At 55.6% G+C, this 22,016-nt stretch overlaps 1 protein-coding gene and 1 non-coding gene across 11 annotated transcripts in view; both read right to left on the minus strand.

Annotated features, from left to right (window-relative positions):
* Positions 1–21,789, minus strand: part of DNMT3B (DNA methyltransferase 3 beta) — a 31,533-nt gene extending 9,744 nt beyond the window's left edge. Inside the window, exons 1-12 of one of the 10 annotated variants that reach the window (XM_051845092.2) lie at positions 21,378–21,787; positions 19,168–19,296; positions 9,256–9,421; positions 8,639–8,700; positions 7,377–7,481; positions 5,308–5,442; positions 4,608–4,814; positions 3,606–3,764; positions 2,830–2,937; positions 1,585–1,732; positions 1,114–1,173; positions 30–155 (exon numbers count right to left, since the gene is read on the minus strand). In XM_051845092.2, the coding sequence (XP_051701052.1) occupies positions 30–155; positions 1,114–1,173; positions 1,585–1,732; positions 2,830–2,937; positions 3,606–3,764; positions 4,608–4,814; positions 5,308–5,442; positions 7,377–7,481; positions 8,639–8,700; positions 9,256–9,415 (1,270 nt within the window). In that variant the 5' untranslated portion in view covers positions 9,416–9,421; positions 19,168–19,296; positions 21,378–21,787. Of the gene's footprint in view, positions 1–29; positions 156–1,113; positions 1,174–1,584; positions 1,733–2,829; positions 2,938–3,605; positions 3,765–4,607; positions 4,815–5,307; positions 5,443–7,376; positions 7,482–8,638; positions 8,701–9,255; positions 9,422–19,167; positions 19,297–21,377 lie in introns of all 10 variants that reach the window. The other 9 variants (XM_008256121.4, XM_070051928.1, XM_070051927.1 and 6 more) reach the window with 9 other exon arrangements.
* On the minus strand, positions 16,042–16,185 carry LOC127491234 (small nucleolar RNA SNORA48). The gene has a single exon (XR_007919822.2). It is a non-coding gene; the product is annotated as a small nucleolar RNA SNORA48 (small nucleolar RNA).
* Positions 21,790–22,016: the final 227 nt, after the last annotated feature.

The following is a 22,016-nucleotide window of genomic DNA, read 5'->3' on the forward strand; positions in this document are numbered from 1 at the left end:
CACTGGATGACCCCCATCCCAACAGTCACCTCGGCTCTGATCTTCCTCTCCTCGGTCTTTGCCGTTGTTGTAGCAGTTGGTCTTGAGGCGCTTGGGTGGGGGGCAGTGCTCTGAGGCAGTGGAGTCCTCGGCCGTGCGTCTCCGACTCTTATTCTCTAGAAAAGATAAGAGCGCACCCATGGCTCGGGTAGAGGCGGGACCAGGACCAGACCATGCTGTGCCGTGCCTGGGTACCAGCCATGTCTGGGGACAACAGGACAGCTAATTCAAACCCACTCAGCACCCTGGTCTTATGTTTATGCATTTCACAATCATCTATGTGTAAGAGGAGTAGATTCCCTGAAGGCCAATGCGCCTGCCCTGTATCTGACGCCACAGCACTGAGCACTTGACATGCACAGAGAGCCCAGGAACTGATTTTACATGGAATGCTCATGTTAACTTAGAACTGATGTCAGCACTACCCTGGACATCACAATCTACCACAGGAATTCAGTTAATTTGCATCAGCTAATATTCTATTTGTATTCGATAGATCCCAGCATAGAGATGAACTATAAGATATATAAATATCTAAGATATTAAAGATCATTCTAAACCACAAAAGCTCAACCTTACTCTCCCTGAATCTTGAAATGCTTTTATTTTGTAAATACTCCTACAATAAAATTATCAGCATTCATTTCACCTATTCCTTTACTTGTTCCAATGAGGCATCAAGAAAAATGTTATCTGTAAGTTCTTGTACTATTACATGTACACTAATGGACATGGCTGAATCTGACACTGCCAATATAATAAAATTAAACACACATTAAAAATAAGGACCTCTTAGTGACAAGATGACATTTGACAATGCGTATAGTATTGAGAAATAAAGGAGAGCAGCAATCCGACAAGTGCACAGAAAAGGCAGGAAGGGTGCACACCCAACAGCGCAAACCTGGGGGAGGCATTTGTGAGGGTAGGGGGTGAGGGGCCCTGGGCCAGGAGTTCAGGCTTTATAGAGTTTTATAGTTTATAGAGTTGATCTTTTTCCAGTGACCATCATATTGGCAAAGAAATCCCAGGTGGAGGGAACAGCAAAGGAGTAGGTGGGATGAGTGGGAATACCGTTTCTCCGTGCTTCTAAGTTCCTATTGCCTGCACGGCGCACCTTCGACTTATTAACCACTTTTTTCGGGGGGAAATAAAACAAAAACAGAAAACACATAAATGTATTGGCTTAAGGCAGTCTAAATTTTCAGCAAATCAAAAGGTTCATAAAGTAGGGCGTATCACATAAAAGGAGGGCTTTTTCCTTTGCACATGCCCCAGGTTCTCTCCAAGGAAGTAGGCAAGATTTCTCTCATTTTCAGGGGAGATAACTCCAACTGTGAGAGCCCTGGCAGGAAGGTGACCAGTGAGACCACACTGGGCCAGACTGGTCTGCTCAGGGCTGGATTCCTTTTGCATGGCCCTGAGGTTCCTGGGGCAGGAGATGGGCTTGCGGGGTTGAGTCCAGTTTCTGGAAGGTGGGTTTGAGCCTGCCCGAGCTTCTCCTCCTGCTGTGCCATGGGTGCTGCCACAGGGCCTTATCCCCACCTGGTTGCTTGCTGTTGTCGGGCTTGAGGCCCTCGGTGCCGGTGGGCTTGAAGCCCCCATGGGCCCACTCCAGCATGGGCTTCAGCTGGTCCTCCAGCGGGTCTCCAGGGCTGGTGGAGAAGGTCTTGCCAGCACGGACCCTGGCTTTCTGCCAAGATAGAAAGGCAGAGTCTGATGAATGCGGGCAGGGGTGCCGGCTGGGCCCGCCCCAGGGACGTCCCCAGCTGGGGCCTATGTTCCCCTCCACTGGGGCCCCTTTCACAGGCAGACAGCTGTCCCAGGCTGTGGTATGTGGCAGGAGAAGGGAGGAGCCTGTGCAGAGAGCCAAGCAAAAGATCAAGGGGGCTGGGGGAGGGGAGGCACCAAATCCCCAGAGGAAATGGGTGCATCAGTCCCCTGTAAAGGAAGGGGTAGGCTACTCAGAGGGGGCTGCTCCACAGGAGAAGCCCTGGCCAGTGCTCAAGGCCTCTACTTTGTCAGTGAAGGAAGCCCTACTGACGCACTGGGATCTACCAATCCATCTACATTCTAACAGCTGGCTCACAAACTTAGCACAAAGGCATTTCCAAGTTCAGCTGGAGAGGGAAGCCTGATGGGTCCTACAAGTGCCCCTAGCCAAGGGGAGCGGGGCACAGGCCCCCCCTCAGAAGGTGGCTTTATGGTCACTGGCAATCACAGTACTGGCCCTACCTCTAGGGCCCACCTGCCAGACTCTGCTGCAGCCTGTCCCAGTGCCAGGAAATCTCCAATCCCTGCCCTTCTGCCAGCACCAGGGAGAAAAACCCTTCCCTTGTGGTCCATCGCCCACCCCCATTCAGGGCCATCAGGTGGCCATCCTGGCTTTCTTATTTTTAAAGATTTCTTTATTTGAATGGCAGAGTTAGAGAGTAGAAACAGATCTTCCATCCGCTGGTTCACTCCCCACATGGCCGCAACGAGTGGGGCTGGTCCAGGCTGAAGCCAGGAGCCAGGCGCTTCCTCTGGATCTCCCTCGTGGATGCAAGGGCCCAAGCACTTGGGCCATTCTCTGCTGCTTTCCAAGGCGCATTAGTATTAGCAGGGAGCTGGATAGGAAGTGGAGCAGCCAGGACTCGAACCGGCACCCATGGGATGCTGGTGCTTGCAGGCTGTGGCTTAACCTGCTGTACCATAGCACCAGCCCTACCATCCTGAGTTTCTATGTCTCTTGCTTCTCCCCTGCTCAAGGGTCAGGTGGCCATGCCCCTCCCCCCAGCCCCACATTACCTCCAGAGCCTGGAACATGGCCTTCCTATAGGAGACCAGTTTATTAAATGTTGCAAGGTTGAAGTGCTGGCTGAACAACCCCAGAGCAACAAGCTTGTCTGCAGAGACCTACAAGACAAAGATGGCATCAGGTTCTATCCACCTGTGTGGGCGAGGCCGCAAGCACACTGAGTCAGAGGCATTCTTGCCACTTCCAGGGAATCCCAGGCTGAGGCCAGCATGACTCCAGGACACCTGTCCTTCTGCTCCCCCTGCTGGTCACAGGGGCATTGGCTAATAGTCTCACCCACCAAGGTTAACTGCCATGGATTTGCCCTTGGCCCCACTGTGTGATGACAAATGACCCCAGGGGAGCCCAGGTCAAGGAGCAACCAGAACCTCCCACTGAAGCTGAATCTCAGGAGGTACCAGATGGATGCTCACAACTGCCCTCATCCTTCCACCAGCTACACCTCCAGGTGGCCTTCTCACCTTGGGCCTGAACTCAAACCTGAAAGTCCAGGTGGACTACTCGAATTAGCACCCTTAGAGAACACCCATAGGGGCTAAGAATAAGAAAGCAACATCCAGAGACCATCTGATCATCACTAATGTCACAGAGGCTACCCACGCTGCAAGGCAAGCAACATCCCAGCACGGAGCCAATAGCGTCCTGCTCTCGCCACCTGTTTAAGGTGGAAGAGGGGAGAGCTCGGTGCTTCCACCCCCAGGGTCAGGCACAGTGTCCTCCATGAACAGAACCCCCCCTCCCCAGCTGAGCTCTGCCCTGGACTTACCTCAGAGAATTTTCCATCGCCAAACCATTGCACCCATCGCATGCCGGCCATGGCCTGGCGCTTGGAGGTGGCCTTCCAGGACACCACCATGGCTGGCCACCAGGAGAAGCCCTTGATCTTTCCCCACACGAGGTCCCCTATTCCAAACTCCTTCCCATCCTGGAAGAAAAACCACATAAAGGAATCCCAGAAAGAGGTCCCAGCGTTTGCCATAAATGTGAGGTGCTCATGTGTACGGACATGAGATGCTTCTGATAGGGACCAGCAGTCAGCTTGTGCGCTGGCAACCCATATCAGAGTGCCAGTTCGAGTCCAGGATGTTCCAGCTCCCACTAATCCACCTAGGAAAGCACTCAAAGCTGGCCCAAGTACTCGGGCCACTGCACACACATGGGAGACCTAGAAGAAGCTCCTGACTTCAGCCTGGCCCAGCCCTTGCTGTTGCGGCCTTTGAGAGTGAACCAGCGGACGGAAGATCTCTGCTCTCCCTCTTTCTGTAACTCTGCCTTTCAAATAAAAGGAATCTTTAAAAAGAAAAAAAAAAAGACATGAACCTGAGATATCTCAGTTTATATAACTGTGTGTAGTAGGTATCATGTATACAAACAGTACACTCATTGTATGCAAACAGTACACTTCCGGATGGGACCATATTCTGAGAACCGCACCTCTAGGCAATTCTGGGATGTGGGAACCTCACAAGCCCAGATGGTGCAGCCCACTACACGTGGAGTTAACTGCTCAACAGCATTATATATATCTGGTCTGTCTTTGACCAAAACATTCCTGAACCCATGACTCTCCCTAATTCTGTGTACAAACCAGATCTGGGGGGTAGCTAAGTGGTGCCTGCCTTCTGCCTGGGAGGGGAGTAGGGGATAGGAAGAATCAAGCAGCAACACGAACCATCTAGAAGTTAGCTCTTGTGCTAAATGATAAGCCACCAATACCTTGGGACCTGCTCTCTTCCCTAAATGCCAGGGGTTGGGCTCGTCGTGGTACCTGGTACTCCGCTCCATCCGCATCTCTGTCTCCATCCACCTGTGAGGACTCCAGGCTCTCCAGCTGGCTGTCCTGGGCCAGGCCAGTGTAGGGGGTACTGCTACTCTGGGGTGTCACGTCGTCATCAGTGAGGTCGATGGTGAGGTAGGGACTGGCAGGGGATGGCCACGGCGTGCCTGTGGATGCTGTGGCCCTGCGCCTCAGGGACTGCAGACAGAAAAGACAACTTGTAACTACGCAGCAGGTGCCTCCCCAGTGTGTTCCCAAAGCAGCACAGAGAGTGAAGACAGAGAGAACAGGCTCATGGAGGGTGGGAGGCGTAGAAGGTAAGGCACGGTCCCAGGCAGCACCAAGAGGCTTCAAGAACCAGGCTCACAGACCTCGCTGGCCTGTGAGCTCACCCCTGCTGTACCCACTGGGCTGGGTCAAAGAAGATACTAAGGAGACAAGATGGTCTGGGGTCCAGTGCATTTCAAGTGGTCTAAGAGCCTGGCCACAGGGAATCCTTGCAACCCAAGACAGTTCCATCCGGGATGAGACCAGGAGAGAGGCATCGAGCAGGCCTGCAAGAAGGAGTCCACCAAGAAGCCAGGATGAAAGAACAGCACAGTCCTAGCAGCAGGGAGCGTGAGGAAAGGCCCGGGGAGTGAGGCTGCCACCCTGAGGCCAGGGCGAGGGCGTGGGCATCTGGAGAACCAACCCTGGTTGCTGGGAACTCCACGGGGGACTCGTCCACGTGACTGTGGCCCTGCCGGCCTCGGGTGGAACGGGTGGACCGTGGGGAGGGCCTGTACCTCTCCCGGCTGGAGGCACTGTTGCTATTTCGGGTTCGGACCTGGAAGCAAGAGAGGATAAGCACCAGGACTTAGCTGACTGGAGTCGAGTCGGAAGCATTCGGCCTTGATACAGCCCGGGAGGCCCAGGGGCTCGGGCCAGCTGCAAGAGAACAGGCTAAGTTGCTGGGGACACTCTGGCCTCACCCCAGTGGGGCGTGGGTGCTGGGCTGAAGTACATACAATCCCTGTTCTGTCCCAGCAGGCAGGGGCATGGCTGCCAATGAGCCTGTGAGGGGCTTTGCGAAGCCAATGTATTACTGGGATAGAAGCCCCTCCGCTCTGTTGTTTCTCAAAATGGTAGGAAGGTAGGTATTGTAGGCCTGTGTACAAAACAGGCACAAAAAGGTATTATTTGGAGGGCTGGCATTGTGGCGTGGCAGGTATCCCATATGGGCACTGGTTCAAGCCTGGCCCCTTCACTTATAATCTGGCTCCCTGCCAGGGCCTGGGAAAGCAGTCCTTGGGCCTCTGTACCCCTGTACCCACATGGGAGACCTGGAATGAGCTCCAGGCTCCTGGCCTCCGATTGGCATAGCTCCAGCCATTGCGGCCAACTGGGGAGTGAACCAGCAGATGGAAGATGGTCTTTTTTTTCTGCATCTCCTTCTGTTTAACTCTTTCAAAATAAATCAATCTTTTTTTAAAAAATGGTAGTAGCTCCTGGCCTCAGATCAGTGCAGCTCCCTGCTGTGATCATGGAGTGAACCCAGAGATGAAAGACCTTTCTCTCTCTCACTCTCTGTAACTCTACCTCTCAAATAAAGTTTTGGTTTTTTTTTTTTTTTTTTTTTTTTTGACAGGCAGAGTGGACAGTGAGAGAGGCAGACTGCCAAAGTTTTTTTTTCAGGCAGCGCAGTGGCTCACTAGGCTAATCTTCTGCCTGCTGCACCGGCATCCCGGTTCTAGTCTTGGTTGGAGCGCTGGATTCTGTCCCGGTTGCTCCACTTCCAGTCCAGCTCTCTGCTGTGGCCCGGGAGTGACGTGGAGGATGGCCCAGGTGCTTGGGCCCTGCACATGCGTGGGAGACCAGGAGGAAGCACCTGGCTCCTGGCTTCAGATAGGCACAGTGCGCCAGCTCTAGTGGCTACTTGGGTGGTGAACCAAGGGAAAAAGGAAGACCTTTCTCTGTCTCTCACTGTCTAACTGCCTGTCAAAAATAAATTTTTTTTTTTTAAAGTAAATTGACAAGACTAACATAGGTAACTGGAAGGTAAGCTATCCATCTGCAAAAAAAGATTGATTTATACTAGACTAGCGCTGTGGCACCTGCCTTTTTCTGCAGTGACCCCCACATTTCCTGTTAGAATCAAGCCCGGTCCCAGCTGCCGCACTGCCCAACCCCCTTCCTACTAAGGCATCCTTGGAGGCAAGATGGCTCCAATGCTTAGGGCCCTGCCACCCACATGGGAGACCCCAAGGAGCTCCTGGCTCAGTCCTGGCTATTGTAAGTAAATATGATTTGTGTTTTTCCTGTCACTTCCTTTCAATTAAACCATTTTTTATGATTTATTCATTCACTTTGAAAAGCAGAGTTGGGGGGTGAACCAGTTGATGGAAGCCCTCTCTACCTCTCTGTAACCCTTTCAATTAAATTTTTTTCTCTGCTATGGCCTGGGAAAGCAGTGGAGGATGGCCAAGTCCTTGGGTCCCTGCACCCATTCGGGAGACCTGGAGGAAGTTCCTGGCTCCTGGCTGCGGATCGGCGCATCTCTCTCTCTCTGCTTCTCCTTCTCTGTGTAACTCCAACTTTCAAATGAATAAATCTTTAAAAGAAAAAGGAATTGTGTGTGCAAGGAAGTCTTATTCAGCGACAGTCCATGAACGTTGCTATCACTTTCCAACAGTCACCGCTCCTCAGCTCTCCCAGGGAGAGCTCCCACAATTCTCAGACAGGCCCCGGTGGCAGGGAGCCCTGGCTCCGCAGGCGACTTACTGCTGGGCTTTCAGAGCGCGTTCTGGTCTCACGGAACAGTTTAGGCATCACTGGAGTGTCTGACCCATCCCCGTCCTCGCCTTCATCTCCATCGCCCGTCAGATCCTTTGTAAAGGAGAGGAGAAGGCCTTTGAGTGCACTTACAGTCCGAGCAGAAACCAGTTGCTCTGAAACTCATTGTAGTGATCAGTAAGATGCTGCAGTGGCTCACTGTGGGTTCATGCATTTAAGACAGGATTTAAATATCATCAGAATGCCACCCCAGTGGGCATGGCAACAGGCGAGAGACTGTCTGGACTATGACCAGGATTCCCCACCACGCACGGTGATGCTTCCTCACTGGGCAGCAGTGCAGGGGACCCCCAGGTGCCGGGCATCCTGTAAGCATACCAGCTTGAGTCCCAGCTGTCGACTTTCCTGCTAATTTTGCCTGGAAAAGCAGTGCAAGATGGCCTAGGAGCTCGTGCTCCGGGCTGCTGGCTCTGCCCCTGCTAAGCCCTGTCTGTTGCGGTCATTCTGGGAGCAACCAGCAGAATCTCTGTCCCTCCAATTCTGCCTTAAGTAAATACTTGAGGAGGAAAAAAACATCACTTTTCACACATCATGTGTCATAAAACAAATCTCTTCTACTTTTTCACACTAGAATGACATTGTTTCTCCTTGCACACCAGGGTAACATAAGGTTTATACAGTGATCCAGTAATGCATTAGCCCAGGAGGTGCTGACAGCTACAGAAACAAAGTCCTTGCTTATCCTCCAATCTGACCACTACCCTCTTTAATCCTCTACCCAATTCTGGAAACTTCCATCATCCCGACTCTTGTCCACACTGACCCCAATGCCTGACTTCAACTGCATAAAAAAAGGAACCAAACTGACAAAACTAGATTAAACATCAACAATAGAAAAACTGTATCAAAATGATCAAGTAGAAAACCTGATATCACAGCTAATGTCCAAAAGTATTAACGGTTGTTTAGAATCTGCAAATAGTTAAAACACACTCAAAGATCTTCTTAGAAAACTTCTTTGAGGCCACACAACCTGGACTATCAAAACTACAGATGTATTCAAAGCAAAGTCAAAACAGATGACCAAGTTCTATTCATTAGGTGAGTAATGTTTGCCTTATTGAAAAGCTAATTGATCACCCAGAAAATATTATTACAAGTATTTCAGAATCACATCCTGTAAGATAAAATAGCAAAATAGATGATTTCAGTATTTAAATCTGATGAATGCTATGGAAGAGAGGCTGTACCTGGGTGTAACTCAGCAGGCTGGACACCTCCCTCCGGGACAGTCGGGAGCTCGATCGGCGGCCTGTCGGGAAGGCCAGGCTGTGTTTGTGGAGGGGCTGACAGCAGCCAGGGGCACTGGCTGCTCTCCTCCAATGCTGGTCCCCTCTGCTGCTCTGCCACTAAGGTGACAGGGCCCAGGCCAGGCATATAATGGACCCCAACACAATGCGGAGGGGCAGCACTGGCCCAGGTGCTACCAGTGAGAATCGCTCAAGGGCCTGTCAGGAAGTTGGGGTGTCCATACCCCCCGGGGCTGAAGAGTGCTGGGGGGGGGGGGGCAGGGCAGTCACAGACCTCCCCCTCTCCTGTCCCAGTCTGGGCAGGGATGGGTCCTACTGGGCAAGGGCCACCCAGGATCCCAGGCTGAGAGAGACTATCAGGACCCACAAAGGACAGGGACAAGTCAAACTGAAGGTAAGGGCCGGGGGGTGAGGGCAGGTAGGACAGGCATGGGAGCTGGGAGCTGTCTTCCCTGCCAGCCCGGTGCTGTGGGGGTGAATGACACCATCTCCCACAAACCTCCCTTGAGCCTGCAGGAGGCTCTGGGCTGCAGCCCGCCCACCCCTGGCCCAGCCACCTCTGATCTCCGGGGTGCGGATAGCCTCCAGGATGGGGGGCGAGGGGGCGTCCTTGGAATCAGAGGACTGGTCGCTGCAGGCCCCGTTGACGAGGACAATTGAGTCTTCCCTCCCGCTGGCGTCCTCCTCTCCATTGAGGTGTCTGGTGTCTCCCTTCATTGTTTCCTGTGGGAACAGGCCAGGATGAGCCGGGTGGAAGGAAGGCACCCAGGAGCACGTGGGGGCAGCGTTCCCCCAACTTCACGCCATGGACTCCATGCTGTCAGGAGTGACCCCTCTCAGGGTTTAGCTCCTGCCCCTAGGCCCACCCAAACTGCCCCCCAGAGCCTGCCCCCTCACCAAACTCGGAGGCTCAGGGCTTGCATCCTCCATGTGGCCGGCCAGCCTGCCTGCCTGAAGGCTCAGACACCAGGACCCCGGACACCAGGACAGAGGAGGGGGCCGGAGCTTGGGTCTGAGGCTCAGGCTGCTCTGTGCAATTAGCCGGCCCCTTCAAACAATGCCATTTAGGCCCTGCCTGCCCCGGCCTGCCTGCAGTCCGTCTTGGTCCCCTCGGAGCCTGGCCGCCTCTCCCTGGCCGGCCTCTGCAGGGCCTCAGGAAGCCGGTGCATTATTTTCCCTCCTGACCCCTTTGTTTGCTCTCTCCCTTCCCCTCAATCTCCAGGTCCTCTTCCCACCCGCCCCCTCCTCCCCCACAGAACAGCTTCTCTCCTCTCCATGGCAGCACAAGCCCCGCCCCACCCCATCCTCAGGGGTCCATTGGTCTGCTGGCCTGTCACTCACTCCCCTCCTCCCTCACCAGCTGGGGCTCGGAGTCCCAAGTTCCCAAGGAGGGGAGCATGGAGGAGGCGGGAGGGAGGGAGGGCTGGGGTGCAGTTAATAGGAAGGGCCGCAGTCGTCCCCCCACTTCTGGAAACTGGCCTCGCCATGGCCACCAACATCACTGGGTCAATCACCCAAGGCACAGGACCAGGTCCTCACTAAGTGGGGCGGGAGGGTGGCGCGACCCTTTGGCCTGGTGAGCTGCCTGCATTTACAGATGTGCTGGCTGCAAAAGCCTATACCTTTCTCAAGGTGACCCACAGACCAGATACTGTGTACCCGGGTGAAACCCAGAATTCTATAGACCACACCAAGTCTCAGGGCAGGAGCGCTAAGTGCCAGGTGTCACTGGCCATGGATTTTTGCCCATCTTGGGTTGGCACAAGTGACATGTAGAGGGCGAGGGTCAGACTCCCATCGCAGCTTCCCTCCCACAGCCCAGGAGGTTGCCTGCACCATACCTTCTTGTCCCGGGACCCTGCCAGGAACAGCTTCCTTCTATGGCTCCAAGCCCGCGTCTCGTGGATTCATGCGCCCCTTCTCTCCTCCCAGAGTACCTTCGAGAAGCCACACCTGGGGTCCCCGGCACTGTGCCGTTCCCACCAGGGGGCGCTGTGTGCCCAGCCAGAAAAGGCCCGTAGCGCCCCACGAGGTGGACTCGCAATTCATTGCGTAGAGTCCCAATTCCACCCTCAATGTTTGCCCATTTCCGGTATCAGCTCTGCTAGTCCAGGAGCCAGTGCCCTCGGACCAAATCCATTGGCATCACCGGGACCCTTAGGCCACTTAGAAGGGCTACACTTCAATGCCTAACTCTCTAGGCAGCACCGGCTATGCACCCATGTGTACCTCTATGCATAGCGCATGGGCCCCAGCTCCTGGACCCCTGGCTTTCTCACAAGAAGGAATCCCTTCCTCCCCACCCCCATACACAGGACAAGGACAAGCCTGGCCCGGCCGGATCTGCTCTGGCCAAGCTGACCTGGATGGACAGGCTGGGCTGACCTGGGGCTGACCCAGAGCCAGTGCCCTATCCCAGGGAAGCTGCTGCAGGGCAGCTCAGAATCATAATGGCAAGCATTCGCCTTAGGCCAAATGCCTGGACCCAATAACCTGGGAGGCCTGTCATCCTCCAGGGGCGCCCCGCCTCTGGGAGCCTGGGGGAGGGGCGGGGGACATGGGGACATGGGGACATGGGGAGCTCACAGCCAGGAGCTTCCTTTGCTCCCATCTGGGAGCCAGGGTGGCTTCTCAGAGGATGCTGGGACCCAGTGCCCAGTGCCCTAAGTCAAGAATGTGCCCTGCTAGCCAGGCCTGGTGGAACCTGAGGCCAGGAGCTGACAATGATTAACCTCCCAGGGTTGCCCACAGGACACAGCAGCACCCCACAGGGGACCTACCTATAGTCAGATCTCACCTTGCAGGAAACCCCCCCTGTCCTAGAGCCAGACTCAGGCTCTGGATGAGGACTCAGAGGGAAACAGGCTGGACGTGCTCCCCTTCCTTCCTGCGGCAGGATTCCCTGTCATGCCCTCGGGCCGCCTCTGCCACAACTGGGTGGACCACACACCAGCTCCCAAACAGGCTCCTGCTTCTGCCTCTGTGCTGCTCAGCTGAGCCTCCCACCCTCCCCACCACTGCCTCCTCCCTTCTCACACTTGAAAAGCCTGGGCATTGTCTCCAGGGCCTCTGCCCAGGAAGTACCCTGGGCCTCCTTCCCCTTCCTATCCTTTGCCTTACCTATGCTAACTCAATTCTTCAACACCCAACTCCCATTGAACAGATGGGAAAATGGAGGCAGAGAAGCTAGAATCAACCCCATCCATGCTTGGCCAACATGCAAGCAAGTTCAACGTGAATTTCACTACAGGCTCCACGCAGGGAGAATGACATTTGCTTCGTGCACTGGTAATGACAGCCACAAACTTCCCACCATCTACCTGGGCCTTGGTCTGACACTTGCTGGCCACCATGGCCAACTGCTTTATCTAATCTGACTGCTCAGGGCTGGAGGACAAGGACAAGGACAGAGGTAGAGGCCCGTTTCCTGTGACAGAGTATCTACCAGTCCCTTCTGTAGGCACTCCATGGCAGACACCTTTAGCTTCCTCCCCACCTCCACCCAGACAGGTCGGGTCATCACAAGCTCAGATGTGCTAATTAAGTCACACAGTAAAGTGGCTGTGCCAGGTCTCATGCCCAGGCAGCACAGGGCACGTGCCTGAGCGCCTACACCAGAGACCAAGCAGACAAGAGCTACAAGTTAGCAACAATGCATCAGGCACCCCAGGGGCAGGAGGGAGACACCACACTGGCTGGCTGTTTACCTCCACAGGAAGTGTCTGCCTAACCTACCCTAGAGAGGAGTGAACTTTGGCCCTTTCCCAGAGGGGGGGGTCTAGCATGTGACCCCGGGTGGGCAGAGTGCGGGGACCAGGTCAGACATGCTCAGATGCAATGTGGCAGATGGGCAGGGGGAGTGACACCCCCAATTAGGAGATGAGGCTCAGGCCTGCCCCCCAGCCCATGCCAGCAATAAGGCTTCCAGCAGCTATTTCCTAACACCTTACAAGCATTAATTGCATTCATTAAACCTCACAGTGGGGGGTGAGTGAGAAGGGGGCCAGTATGGGCATCTTTGCTATGTCCAACCCTGAGGGTGAGTCAGAAAGGGAGATTGGAAGATACTGCCACCTCCTGTCTGAGCCACTCCTGCGGCCTTGCGGGGAGACAAGCTCCTGCATCCTGCACTGGGGCTGTTCCCACTGCCCCTGCAACACAGCAGCTCCCTCCCCACATGGAGGCCGACCCGGCTGGGCTCCCATCAGCCGGTGCAGAAGGGAAGAGGCCTCACCTCGGTCAGCCCAGGAGGACAAGGATGGACTGCATGCAGCAGGCACCTCCCAGAGCCAGAGGCTGCTGCTCCCCAGAGCACAGCCCCACTCAACTCCAGAAAAGATGAAACAGAAACACAGGTTAGAAACGGCTTGGCCCTGGTTCTGCAGCCCCAGTCCTGAGCTCTGCCTCTGGAAAAGCAACCAGGAAGCCTCCCTTTGGTCCCCACGACTCAAGGGATTCTGGGAAATCGCTCAGTGCCTCCAGGTCAGGACCGCGCACAGCATGGTGGCTGTCTGCTCACAGCCAGGCCTCAGGATGATAATCAGAATTATCAAAAGAATTTGCCACAGGGAGGACTGCACAAATGCACAATACTGGCCATGCACACATTCCTTGCAGCCTTGATGCTGATAGCACCACAAACTGCCCAAACATTACCGACTTAAGCTTATATACCACTCAAAAATGTGTGCATACCATTACACATGAGACAAGTATTTGTTTTCAGAAAACACTTGAGTTACCTATGCAAGGGGTTCAAGAACTTTTATACTTTCCACTCCTTTTCCAGCAACCCCTTGAAGTACAATTGATTCACAGGAATAAAACCTAGGAGCATACAGAAAGATTGAACAGGTATGGCCACTTCACGTTTAAAATCGAAAATTTAGAAATGCAAGCAACCAGGCCCCCATTGAGGGGCGACACCCCCAGAAAGTGCAGTTAAGGACCACTCCAGAAGGGGGAGAAGCAGAATTCTGGGAGCTACTTCCCACCCCCAGAGCCCTCTGCACCAGAGCCAAGGCCCCTGCACTTCTGCACCTCCCTCCCACTGCTGCAGCTAAGGATGCCTTCGACGCAGTCCATCTGAGCATCAGGGCAGCCTTGACCTCATCTGCTGCACTGCCAAGCTGTTTATGATTCCAGTACGCAAATCCCCCAGCCAAAGAGCGCACCAAAGCCTCTGTGCACGGACACTGACAGTCACTGCAGTCCTGCAGCCCAAAGGCACCACTGGGCGAGGGGCACCTGTTAGAGGTGGGAAATCTGCACAATGCAGTGGCATTGGTTTAGGTGCCCCCCTTGCACCTGTATTCTCTAACTGAAAACTCCCTTAGGACTCCCAAGCTCTTGTTGAGGATGGTTTTACAGGACAATCGCACTTAAGTCTCCTGTCCAAAAGAAACTTCCTTTGTGTTGGGCCACTTGGGTTTAATCCACCTGATTATTTGTCTGTGGTAAGTCAGGCATCCAATATTTCCCCAAGGAAAGCCAAGACCCCTGTGATGCCAAGGTGCCCAGCTCCACCTTGCGCAAGGCTTGCTTATTTCTCTATTTGAAAGGCAGAGTTACAGAGAGGCAGAGAGAGGTCTGTCTGCTGGCTCACTCCAAGTAGGTGCAATGGTCAGAGCTGGGCCAATCCAAAGCAAGGAGCCGACACTGGCACTGGCATCCCACGTCAGAGCATCAGTTCAAATCCCCACTACTCACTCCTGATCCAGCTCCCTTGCTCAGGGCCTGGAAAGGCAGCAGATGGCCCAAGTGCCTGGGCCCCTGTACCCATGTACGTGGGAGACCTGCATGCAGCTCCTGGATCCTGGCCAGACCTGGCTGTCAGTCATCTGAGGAATAAGCCAGCGGATGAAGCTCTGTCTCTCCCTTTGTCACTGTGCCTTGCAAATCTTTTTAAAAACAAAAACTGGCCAGGTACTGCCCACCTCAATGGCAGAGACTCAATGAGTCTTCTCCAAGACTCATCCAGCCAGCTCTGGGAGGTAGAAGGGGCTGCGTGAAGTCTTCTACAGTACTTGACACTCCTCGCAGGCTGGCCTTAGCTCACGCAGATTTTCACACCTGACTATGCTTCCAGCTCAACCCAAACACCCCAGGACACAGGAGGAGACAGAGGACTTGGGCCAGCCAGCGTACAGCACTGGGGTCTAAGTACAGCTTTCTTGCTGGTTCATGCCAACTAGCTCCCTGGGTCTGTGTGCAGACTGCAGGGGGTAGGGGGCAGCCCCCCAACCTCTTCCCACCGCAGGGGCCTGCAGCTGGCCCCATCCACCCCCAGCCTCTCTGCTCTGCTGGGCATCCATGCCAGGTGCTGAGGAATTAAGGCAGGCAGAGAGCAGTCCTCCCAGAGCGGCCAGTAGGGCAAGGAGGGGGTCAGGAAAAGCAGAGTGTGCTAACAGAAGCTAGCTCCGCCCACCAAAACCTGCACTGCTCACTTCAGGCATCCTGCTGCCCAGAGTTCACGGGACAAGATTTTCCCACACCCCTGTGCTCAGAGCTCTCTAAATCCAGGTGCAACGCATCCCATATAGGATAACCCAGAAAAGCCCCTGCCATAGCCCCTGCCTGTTGAGGCATCCAGCCTAGTGGGTGCCTTGCCCCTGCCCTGCAGGCCCCTCGGGGTGCTGCCTGTGGTGGTGGCTGTGTGCAACCCAGCCCGCATCCACGTGGCCAGGAGGAGCTGGCAAGGGACAAGCAGGAAGGCATCACCCCTTCTCCAGGAGCTCCGGCACCATCGTCGGCCCAAGCGCGCACTAGGACAGGAAGCCAAGCTGCTGCACTCCAGAAAGTCTTAGGGAGAAGCCTGCTTCCTCAGTGCAGGGGGAGGTCTCCTGCCAGGACCACCTTCTCAGCCTGGTGCAGGGGCACCCACACCCCTCCCAGGCTGGTGCCCAGGCCAAGATCAGAGGAGGGAACAGACTGGAATCCCCCAGGCAGAGCCTTGGATGTTTCAGATGCTCTAGGGAACTTCCTCCAAAATGTGAGACCCCCTAGGACAAGTTCAAGTCCCCATCCTACTTTCAACAGTTGTTACATCCCACAGGCAATGCTTGGTATGACTGTGGCAGAGCTAGGTGTTCCAAGCACTTAGGCCTCTGCACCCATCTGGGAGACCTGGATGGAGTTCCAAGCTCCTAGCTTTGGCCTGGCCCTGCCTCAGCCTTTGTGGGCAATTTGATATGTGAATCAGAGGAAGGAAAATCTATTTGTAAATAAATCTTTAAAAGTGAAAATGAGGGCTGGCATTGCGGTACAGGCAGGTGTAAAACATCCCTCCCAAATCAGGCATCTTATTAGCAGAGTGTGGGTTCTGGGACCAGCTACTTTGCTTTTTTTGTGCCCTAAGCGTGAAACAGCTCCGGCCACCAACACAGGCATCCAGCTAGGATGAACAAAGGACTGTGCATCTGCTCTGCCCCTGGCTGATAGAAGAGCAACACCACAAAGAGGTGTCTCTCTGCCCAATGCCAGGGGTGGTACTCTACTTCTGACCCAGCTTCCCTGCTTCTGCCTGGGAAGGCAGCATGATGGCCCAAGTGCTTCAGCTCCTGCCACCCATGTAGGAGACCTGGTTGGAGTTCCTGTCTCCTTGCTTTGGCCCTGCCCTGGCTACTGAGCCCATTTAGGGAGTGAACCAGTGGACCTGTTTCTTTGCTACTCTGCCTTCCAAATAAAATTTTTTTAAAAAAGTGAAAATATTAAGATACTAATAGTGGAGGGGTTGGAAGTTAAGACATAACCCAGAAATAAATCCCACAGGCTGGAAAGCTCACCATCTGACTAATAAAACTTTCCCAAAGAGCAAAGGGGGAGCTGGTGCTGTGGCACAGCAGGGTAAGCCACGTCTACAGAGCTAGCATCCCGTATGGGCGCCAGTTCGAGTCCGAGCTGCTCCACTTCTGACCCAGCGCCCTGCTGATGTGTCTGGGAAAGCAGTGCAAGATGGCCCAAGTGCTTGGACTGACAGATCGGGAAGTAGCTCCTGGCTCCTGGCTTCAGCCTGGCCCAGTCCTGGCATTTGTTTCCATTTAGGGAATAAACCAGCAACGTCTCCTTCTAATTCTGACTTTCAAATTAATAAAAAAAGATCAGACAGGAAACATGCTCCAAATCACTCCCTCAGAGACAGGGACACCCCTCTCCCGGTGCCCAGCCCGGGACACACCTGTGCTGTTCTTGGTCAAGAACCTCCAAGACTGTTTCTCCTGCCCACCGACTCAGTCAGCCTCAGGGCAGGGGAATGCCATGGCTCCCCCAAAACTTGCAAAAGCTGTGAAACTTAGGTGGCAGAACTAAAGACACCCAGGAGGAAGGGGGGGGTGTGCTGTGGTGCAGGGCACTAATCTGCCCGCTGTCAGAGTTCCTGGCTACTCTGCACTCTGCACTCAGCTCCCTGCTAACCTTGTCTGGGAAGGCCAAAGTATTGGGTTCCTCCCGCCCACATCTGAGTCCTGGAAGGGAAGGAGCTCCTGGCTTCAGATCGGCCCAGCTCCGGCCTTTGCGGCCATTTGGAGTGCATACGGTGGGTAGAAGATCTAACTATCTTTCAAATAAATGACTAAGTGGTAAACATTTCAAGGGAGGAATGGAGAAGGAAAGAAGTTAATCTGTGCGTGAAGGGACGTAGGCACCTGCTGGATCATCAGCAGATCCACCTCTTCCACTGCTGCAGGGCAGCCAGCCCGGCAAGACACCTGTCACGCCCCCTAAAGAGGGCTGGACCCGCTGCGTCCACAGCCCCGTGCCTCTGCCTCTGTGTAGGGTCAGCCTGTCCCTCTACTTTCTCTCCATTTCTAGCCCCAAATGGCCAACAGTGATTACCTTGAGATGAGGTTACAGGTGCCTCCGCAGTCCATAAACTTGATTTGTATTTGTATCAGAAGCAGAGAGAATATCATTTGTTGAAGTACTGCAGTTTCCCTCCCCACAAAGAACTGAGTTATCCTCTGCTAACTTAGGATCACGTTTCTCCCACAAGGAATTAACTACTTGCTAATATTGGTGTTTCCTATTGAAACGAACATTTAGTGTGTTCCTTTTAAAATCTATTATCAGGGGGCCAGCGCTGCAGCAGTGGGTTAAAGCCCTGGCCTGAAGCACCAGCATCCCATATGGGCATTCATTCTATTTCCAGTCCAGCTCTCTGCTGTGGCCTGGGAAAGCAGTAGAAGATGGCCCATGTCCTTGGGCCCCTGCACCCACGTGGGAGACCCAGAAGAAGCTCCCGGCTCCTGGCTTCAGATCGACGCAGCTCCAGTCGTTGCGGCCATCTGGGGAGTGAACCATCGGATGGAAGACTTCTGCCTCTCCTCTCTGTAACTCTGACTTTCAAATAAATAAATCTTAAAAATTTTATTTTATTTATTTGAAAGAGTTACAGGGAGAGGAAAAGATAGAGGTCTTCCATCCGCTGGTTCACTCCCCCAAATAGCTGCAATGGCCAGAGCTGAGCTGATCCGAAGTCAGGAGCCTCCTCCAGGTCTCCATGTCAGCGCCAGCCCAAATAAATTTTTTAAGAAGCTGTTATCAACCCAATAAAAGCCCAACTTCCCTTGGAATTGGCCAGGGATTTAAGTGGGTCCAGAGGCTCAGGACTGCCTTGTAAGTGGAATGTGCAGGAACACAAACCAGATCTCATTGCAACACGCAGGCCCCTTTGGTCCACTGCCTCAGTTGCATTTTTCACAATGCTGGGGCCTCTTACCAACTAATTTTGTGGATAAGCAGCACAAGCTTGCTAACTGCAAAGGTGCTGGGATTCCATTTAATCCTCTTAGCAACCATGCTATCCCTTATACCCTCTTCATAGATGTCTCCACCCAGAGCAAGACCCACCTGAACATCTGCACTGGGCTTTTCCCTTCCGGGAGGACCAACCCTGCCCTACAATGGTGAGACGTGGAACGTCTCCCTACCTAGGTGCGGGACCACGTGGGTCTGGAGCTCAAGCACCAGGGACAACATCAACACCAGGAGGGAAGATGAGCCTGCCTGTCCTCTTTACTGATGAACTCCAACCCGAATTCCTGATCTAAAGGAACAACTTAACTGTTGTACCTGAGGGGCCAGCATTGTGACACGGCAGATTGCTGCCTGCATCCCATATCCTAGAGTGGGTGCAAGTTCTAGCTGCCAAACTTCCTATCCAGCTCCCTGCTAATCCACCTGGGAAAGCAGCAGAAAATGGCCCACGGGCTTGGGTCCCTGCCACCCATTAAGTGACCAGGGTGACGTTCCTGGCTCCTGGCTCCTGGCTCCTGCCAGCTCCAGCTATGGTACCCATTTGGTTTGGTTTTATTAATTTTTTACTTGAAAGGCAGAGTTACAGAGGGAGAGAGTAGGAGATAGAGATCTTGCATTTTGTGGTTCACTCCAATGGGATGGTGGTCTTGCAGGAGGGCTGATCCTGCCTTACACCACAGCACCAGGCCCATAAATCTTTAAAAAACAAAAAGTACCTGAGCCGAGTCCTTGCACCTGAGGAGCTAGCAGGAGGGAGAGCAACGCGCACACTGCAGGGCCCAGGAAGAGCTGGCTTCTTCCCCGAGTCAGGCCATCTCAGCTGGACCTGGAGAAGGTGTCGGAGCCTGGAGGTGCGGCAGTCAGGGTAGGGACTGCTCTAAGGCATGTTTTCCCAAAGAACTTGCCCAAGTCCCCTGTGGAAGCAGGTCTCTGGGGCTGGAATAATGAGGGGTGACAGGCGCCTCTGGGCCACAGGCCCCACGTGGCTGGAGGAAGGGAAGAGGGGAAGCAGCCTCTCCAGCCCTACCTCTCTGGCCCCTCCCTCCGCCCCCTGCAGCTCAGCTACCCCTCCCCTCCCCCCAGCGTCTGCAGGGGTAGAGGTGATGACTAAGCCTTTAAGAAGGATGTGGCCAGTGGCCCTGGCCCCTTTGTCTCAGCCCTCTCCAGCCCAGTGGGGAAAGGCACAAGCTCTCCTTAGCTCCTCAATTACACCTTCACCGTTGGCCCCAAGCATGGAGGGAAGGCGGAGTTAAAAATGGCCCCAACCCATAAAAAAAAATGGCTCCTTTCAAAAGGGAACAAAGGCAATCCCTCCTGCCAAGTCCCAAATCATGGACAAGGATTTGGAAACGCTTTCATAGCCGAGAAAGGAACAGAATGCCTTCGTGGTGAAGACAGGAAGAGGAGGGGCACGCGAAGGTGCCTCCCTCCACTCCCGTTCTGTGCTGACCTTCCCAAGTTAATTCGCACCTTAACACCCAGCACGTGCTCGCCCACGCCAGCCACCAGAGTCCCCATCCTGGGGCCCAACATCAGAGAGCAGAGCTGCCTTCATCCCTACACCACCTGGGCTTCCTGGGCCAACTCCCACCTAACAGAGTTTAAACACATGCGCGCAGCCTAGGATGCAGGAGGCAGGCAGCCCGCTTCGCTAATAAAGCCAGCATTGCCAACATTTGAGCGCTCACTGCTCTCTGGAAGACAGAAATCGGTCCCTGGGGTTTCCATGAGCCAGAGACCATGAAGCCGCAGCCGGGCTGGTGCAGGCTGGCAGAGCAAGGGCAGGGCCCCCGGCAGGAGCTGTCTCCCCACAACTGCCTCCAGTGCACCAAAAGCCACAACGTGCAGAACTCAGGTGGCACCTCACAGCTCGCCTCCCTTAATTCCCTCTAATTCATGACGCGTTCAGCTTGGGGGTGGGGTACTCGGGCGCAGAGGCCGGCGAGCCAGGGCTGCAGGCACAGGCTGGAGAAAGTGCCCAAGGGCCGCTCCTTCTCGCCAAGTCGATCCCTCTCATCTCCTTGCCTCCACTTCCTCCGTAAGTCGTGCTCAACAACCGCGCCCTCTAACTATCATCGGAGCAGGAAAGCATACTTTGGGGCCTCGGTTTGCGAGTTTGGGACGTGGGGGCGGCCTCACTCTGGAAGAGGGCTGAGAATGCAGAGTGAGACCCCAGGGCGAGCAGCGTGGCAGGCCAGGGAGGGACCGCCCCCAGCCGGCTGGTCCCGGGCCAGGTGCGCACACGGAGCGAGCAGCCCCTCCCCGGGGCGTCTCGGCAGCCCGGCTACGCCTCGCCCTGGGCGGCTACGTCTCAGAGGACCCCGAGAAGAGTTACGGCTCCCGCCCAGGCTCACAGCACTCCGCAGCCCACCTGCTGCCCGCACCAGACCCCGCCGCCTCCTTCCGACCCCTGCGCTGCATTACGACCACGGACAGAGCCCGGGTCCCAGTCGGAAGAGACGGACGCCCACCTCTTCGGCAGAACTCCCTCCGCGAAGATCCTCGCAAGCAGACGCCCCTAGGCCGAGCCCAGGTACGGACCCCCGCTGCCCACGAAAGTTTCCCGCTCCACTTCCCTAAGGGGACGCGCGACTCCTCCATGCTGCACCCCGGGGCGCGCGCGCCCGCCCCCAGGACAAACTTCTCGGGCTCCTTCTAGGTCCCCTGCACCCGGGGCGTCCACGCCCGACACACGCCCCCCGCTCCTCGCCCGGCTCCTAAGCTACCCTAGGGAGGAGGCTCAGGGGGCTCTTCCTCGGCGACCCCTTGCACCCACCCGAGCACGGTCTCTCCACTGCCCGCGCCCTCGGCAAAAGGTGCCCGGGCGAGGGCGCCCCGCGGGCAGAGCCAGCGCCGCCGGCCCCCTCCCCCACCAGCCTCGGGGCCGCCGCCCCGGCGAGGCTCCCCGGTGCCGCGGGGCGCTCACCTGCCGGGCGGCGGGCTCGGGCGCGGCTCCGCGGGCGCGCCGCGGGTCTTGGCCGGCGGGCGGGAGGCCGGCGGGCGGCCGCGGTTGGCGCTGGGCTCGCGAATCTCCTGCGTCGATCGCCGAGCTACGTTTACTTGGGCGGCTTAACCCCTGCGCTGCCGGCCCTACGGGGCCGCCCGCTTGCCCTCCCGCCAGCGGGCCGGTCCGATCCGTCCGTCGGGGGGCGCTCGGCGCGTCCACGCGGGCGCGGCGACGGCGGAGAGGGAGCGGCGCGGGCCGGCCGGGGAGGCGGGAGTGGGTGCCGGGGGGCGGCGCCGCCTCCCTTGTAACCCCGGCCCGGCCCTCGCCCCGCCCCCGCCCGGGGGCGCCCCCGCCGCAGCCACTCAGAGTCCGGCCCGGCGCGGGAGGGGGCGCGGGCGCGGGGGAGGAGGGAAATTTGAAATGGCTCGGGGAGCCTCCCCTCCGCCCCTCCTCTTGGGCACGCCTCCGCCCCCACCCCCTCCACCGAGGAAGGCTTCCCCCACGCCGAGATAATGGGACCAGGGTAGGGGGTCCCCAGGCATCCCCAATAACTTCGGTGGGAGGCCCTTCCCCGTGCCCCCATCCCTTCGCGGGCACGCACCCGGGTCTGCAAGTCGG

The sequence above is a fragment of the Oryctolagus cuniculus genome, chromosome 11 (genome assembly GCF_964237555.1).
Source record: "Oryctolagus cuniculus chromosome 11, mOryCun1.1, whole genome shotgun sequence".
NCBI classification, from domain to species: domain Eukaryota; kingdom Metazoa; phylum Chordata; class Mammalia; order Lagomorpha; family Leporidae; genus Oryctolagus; species Oryctolagus cuniculus.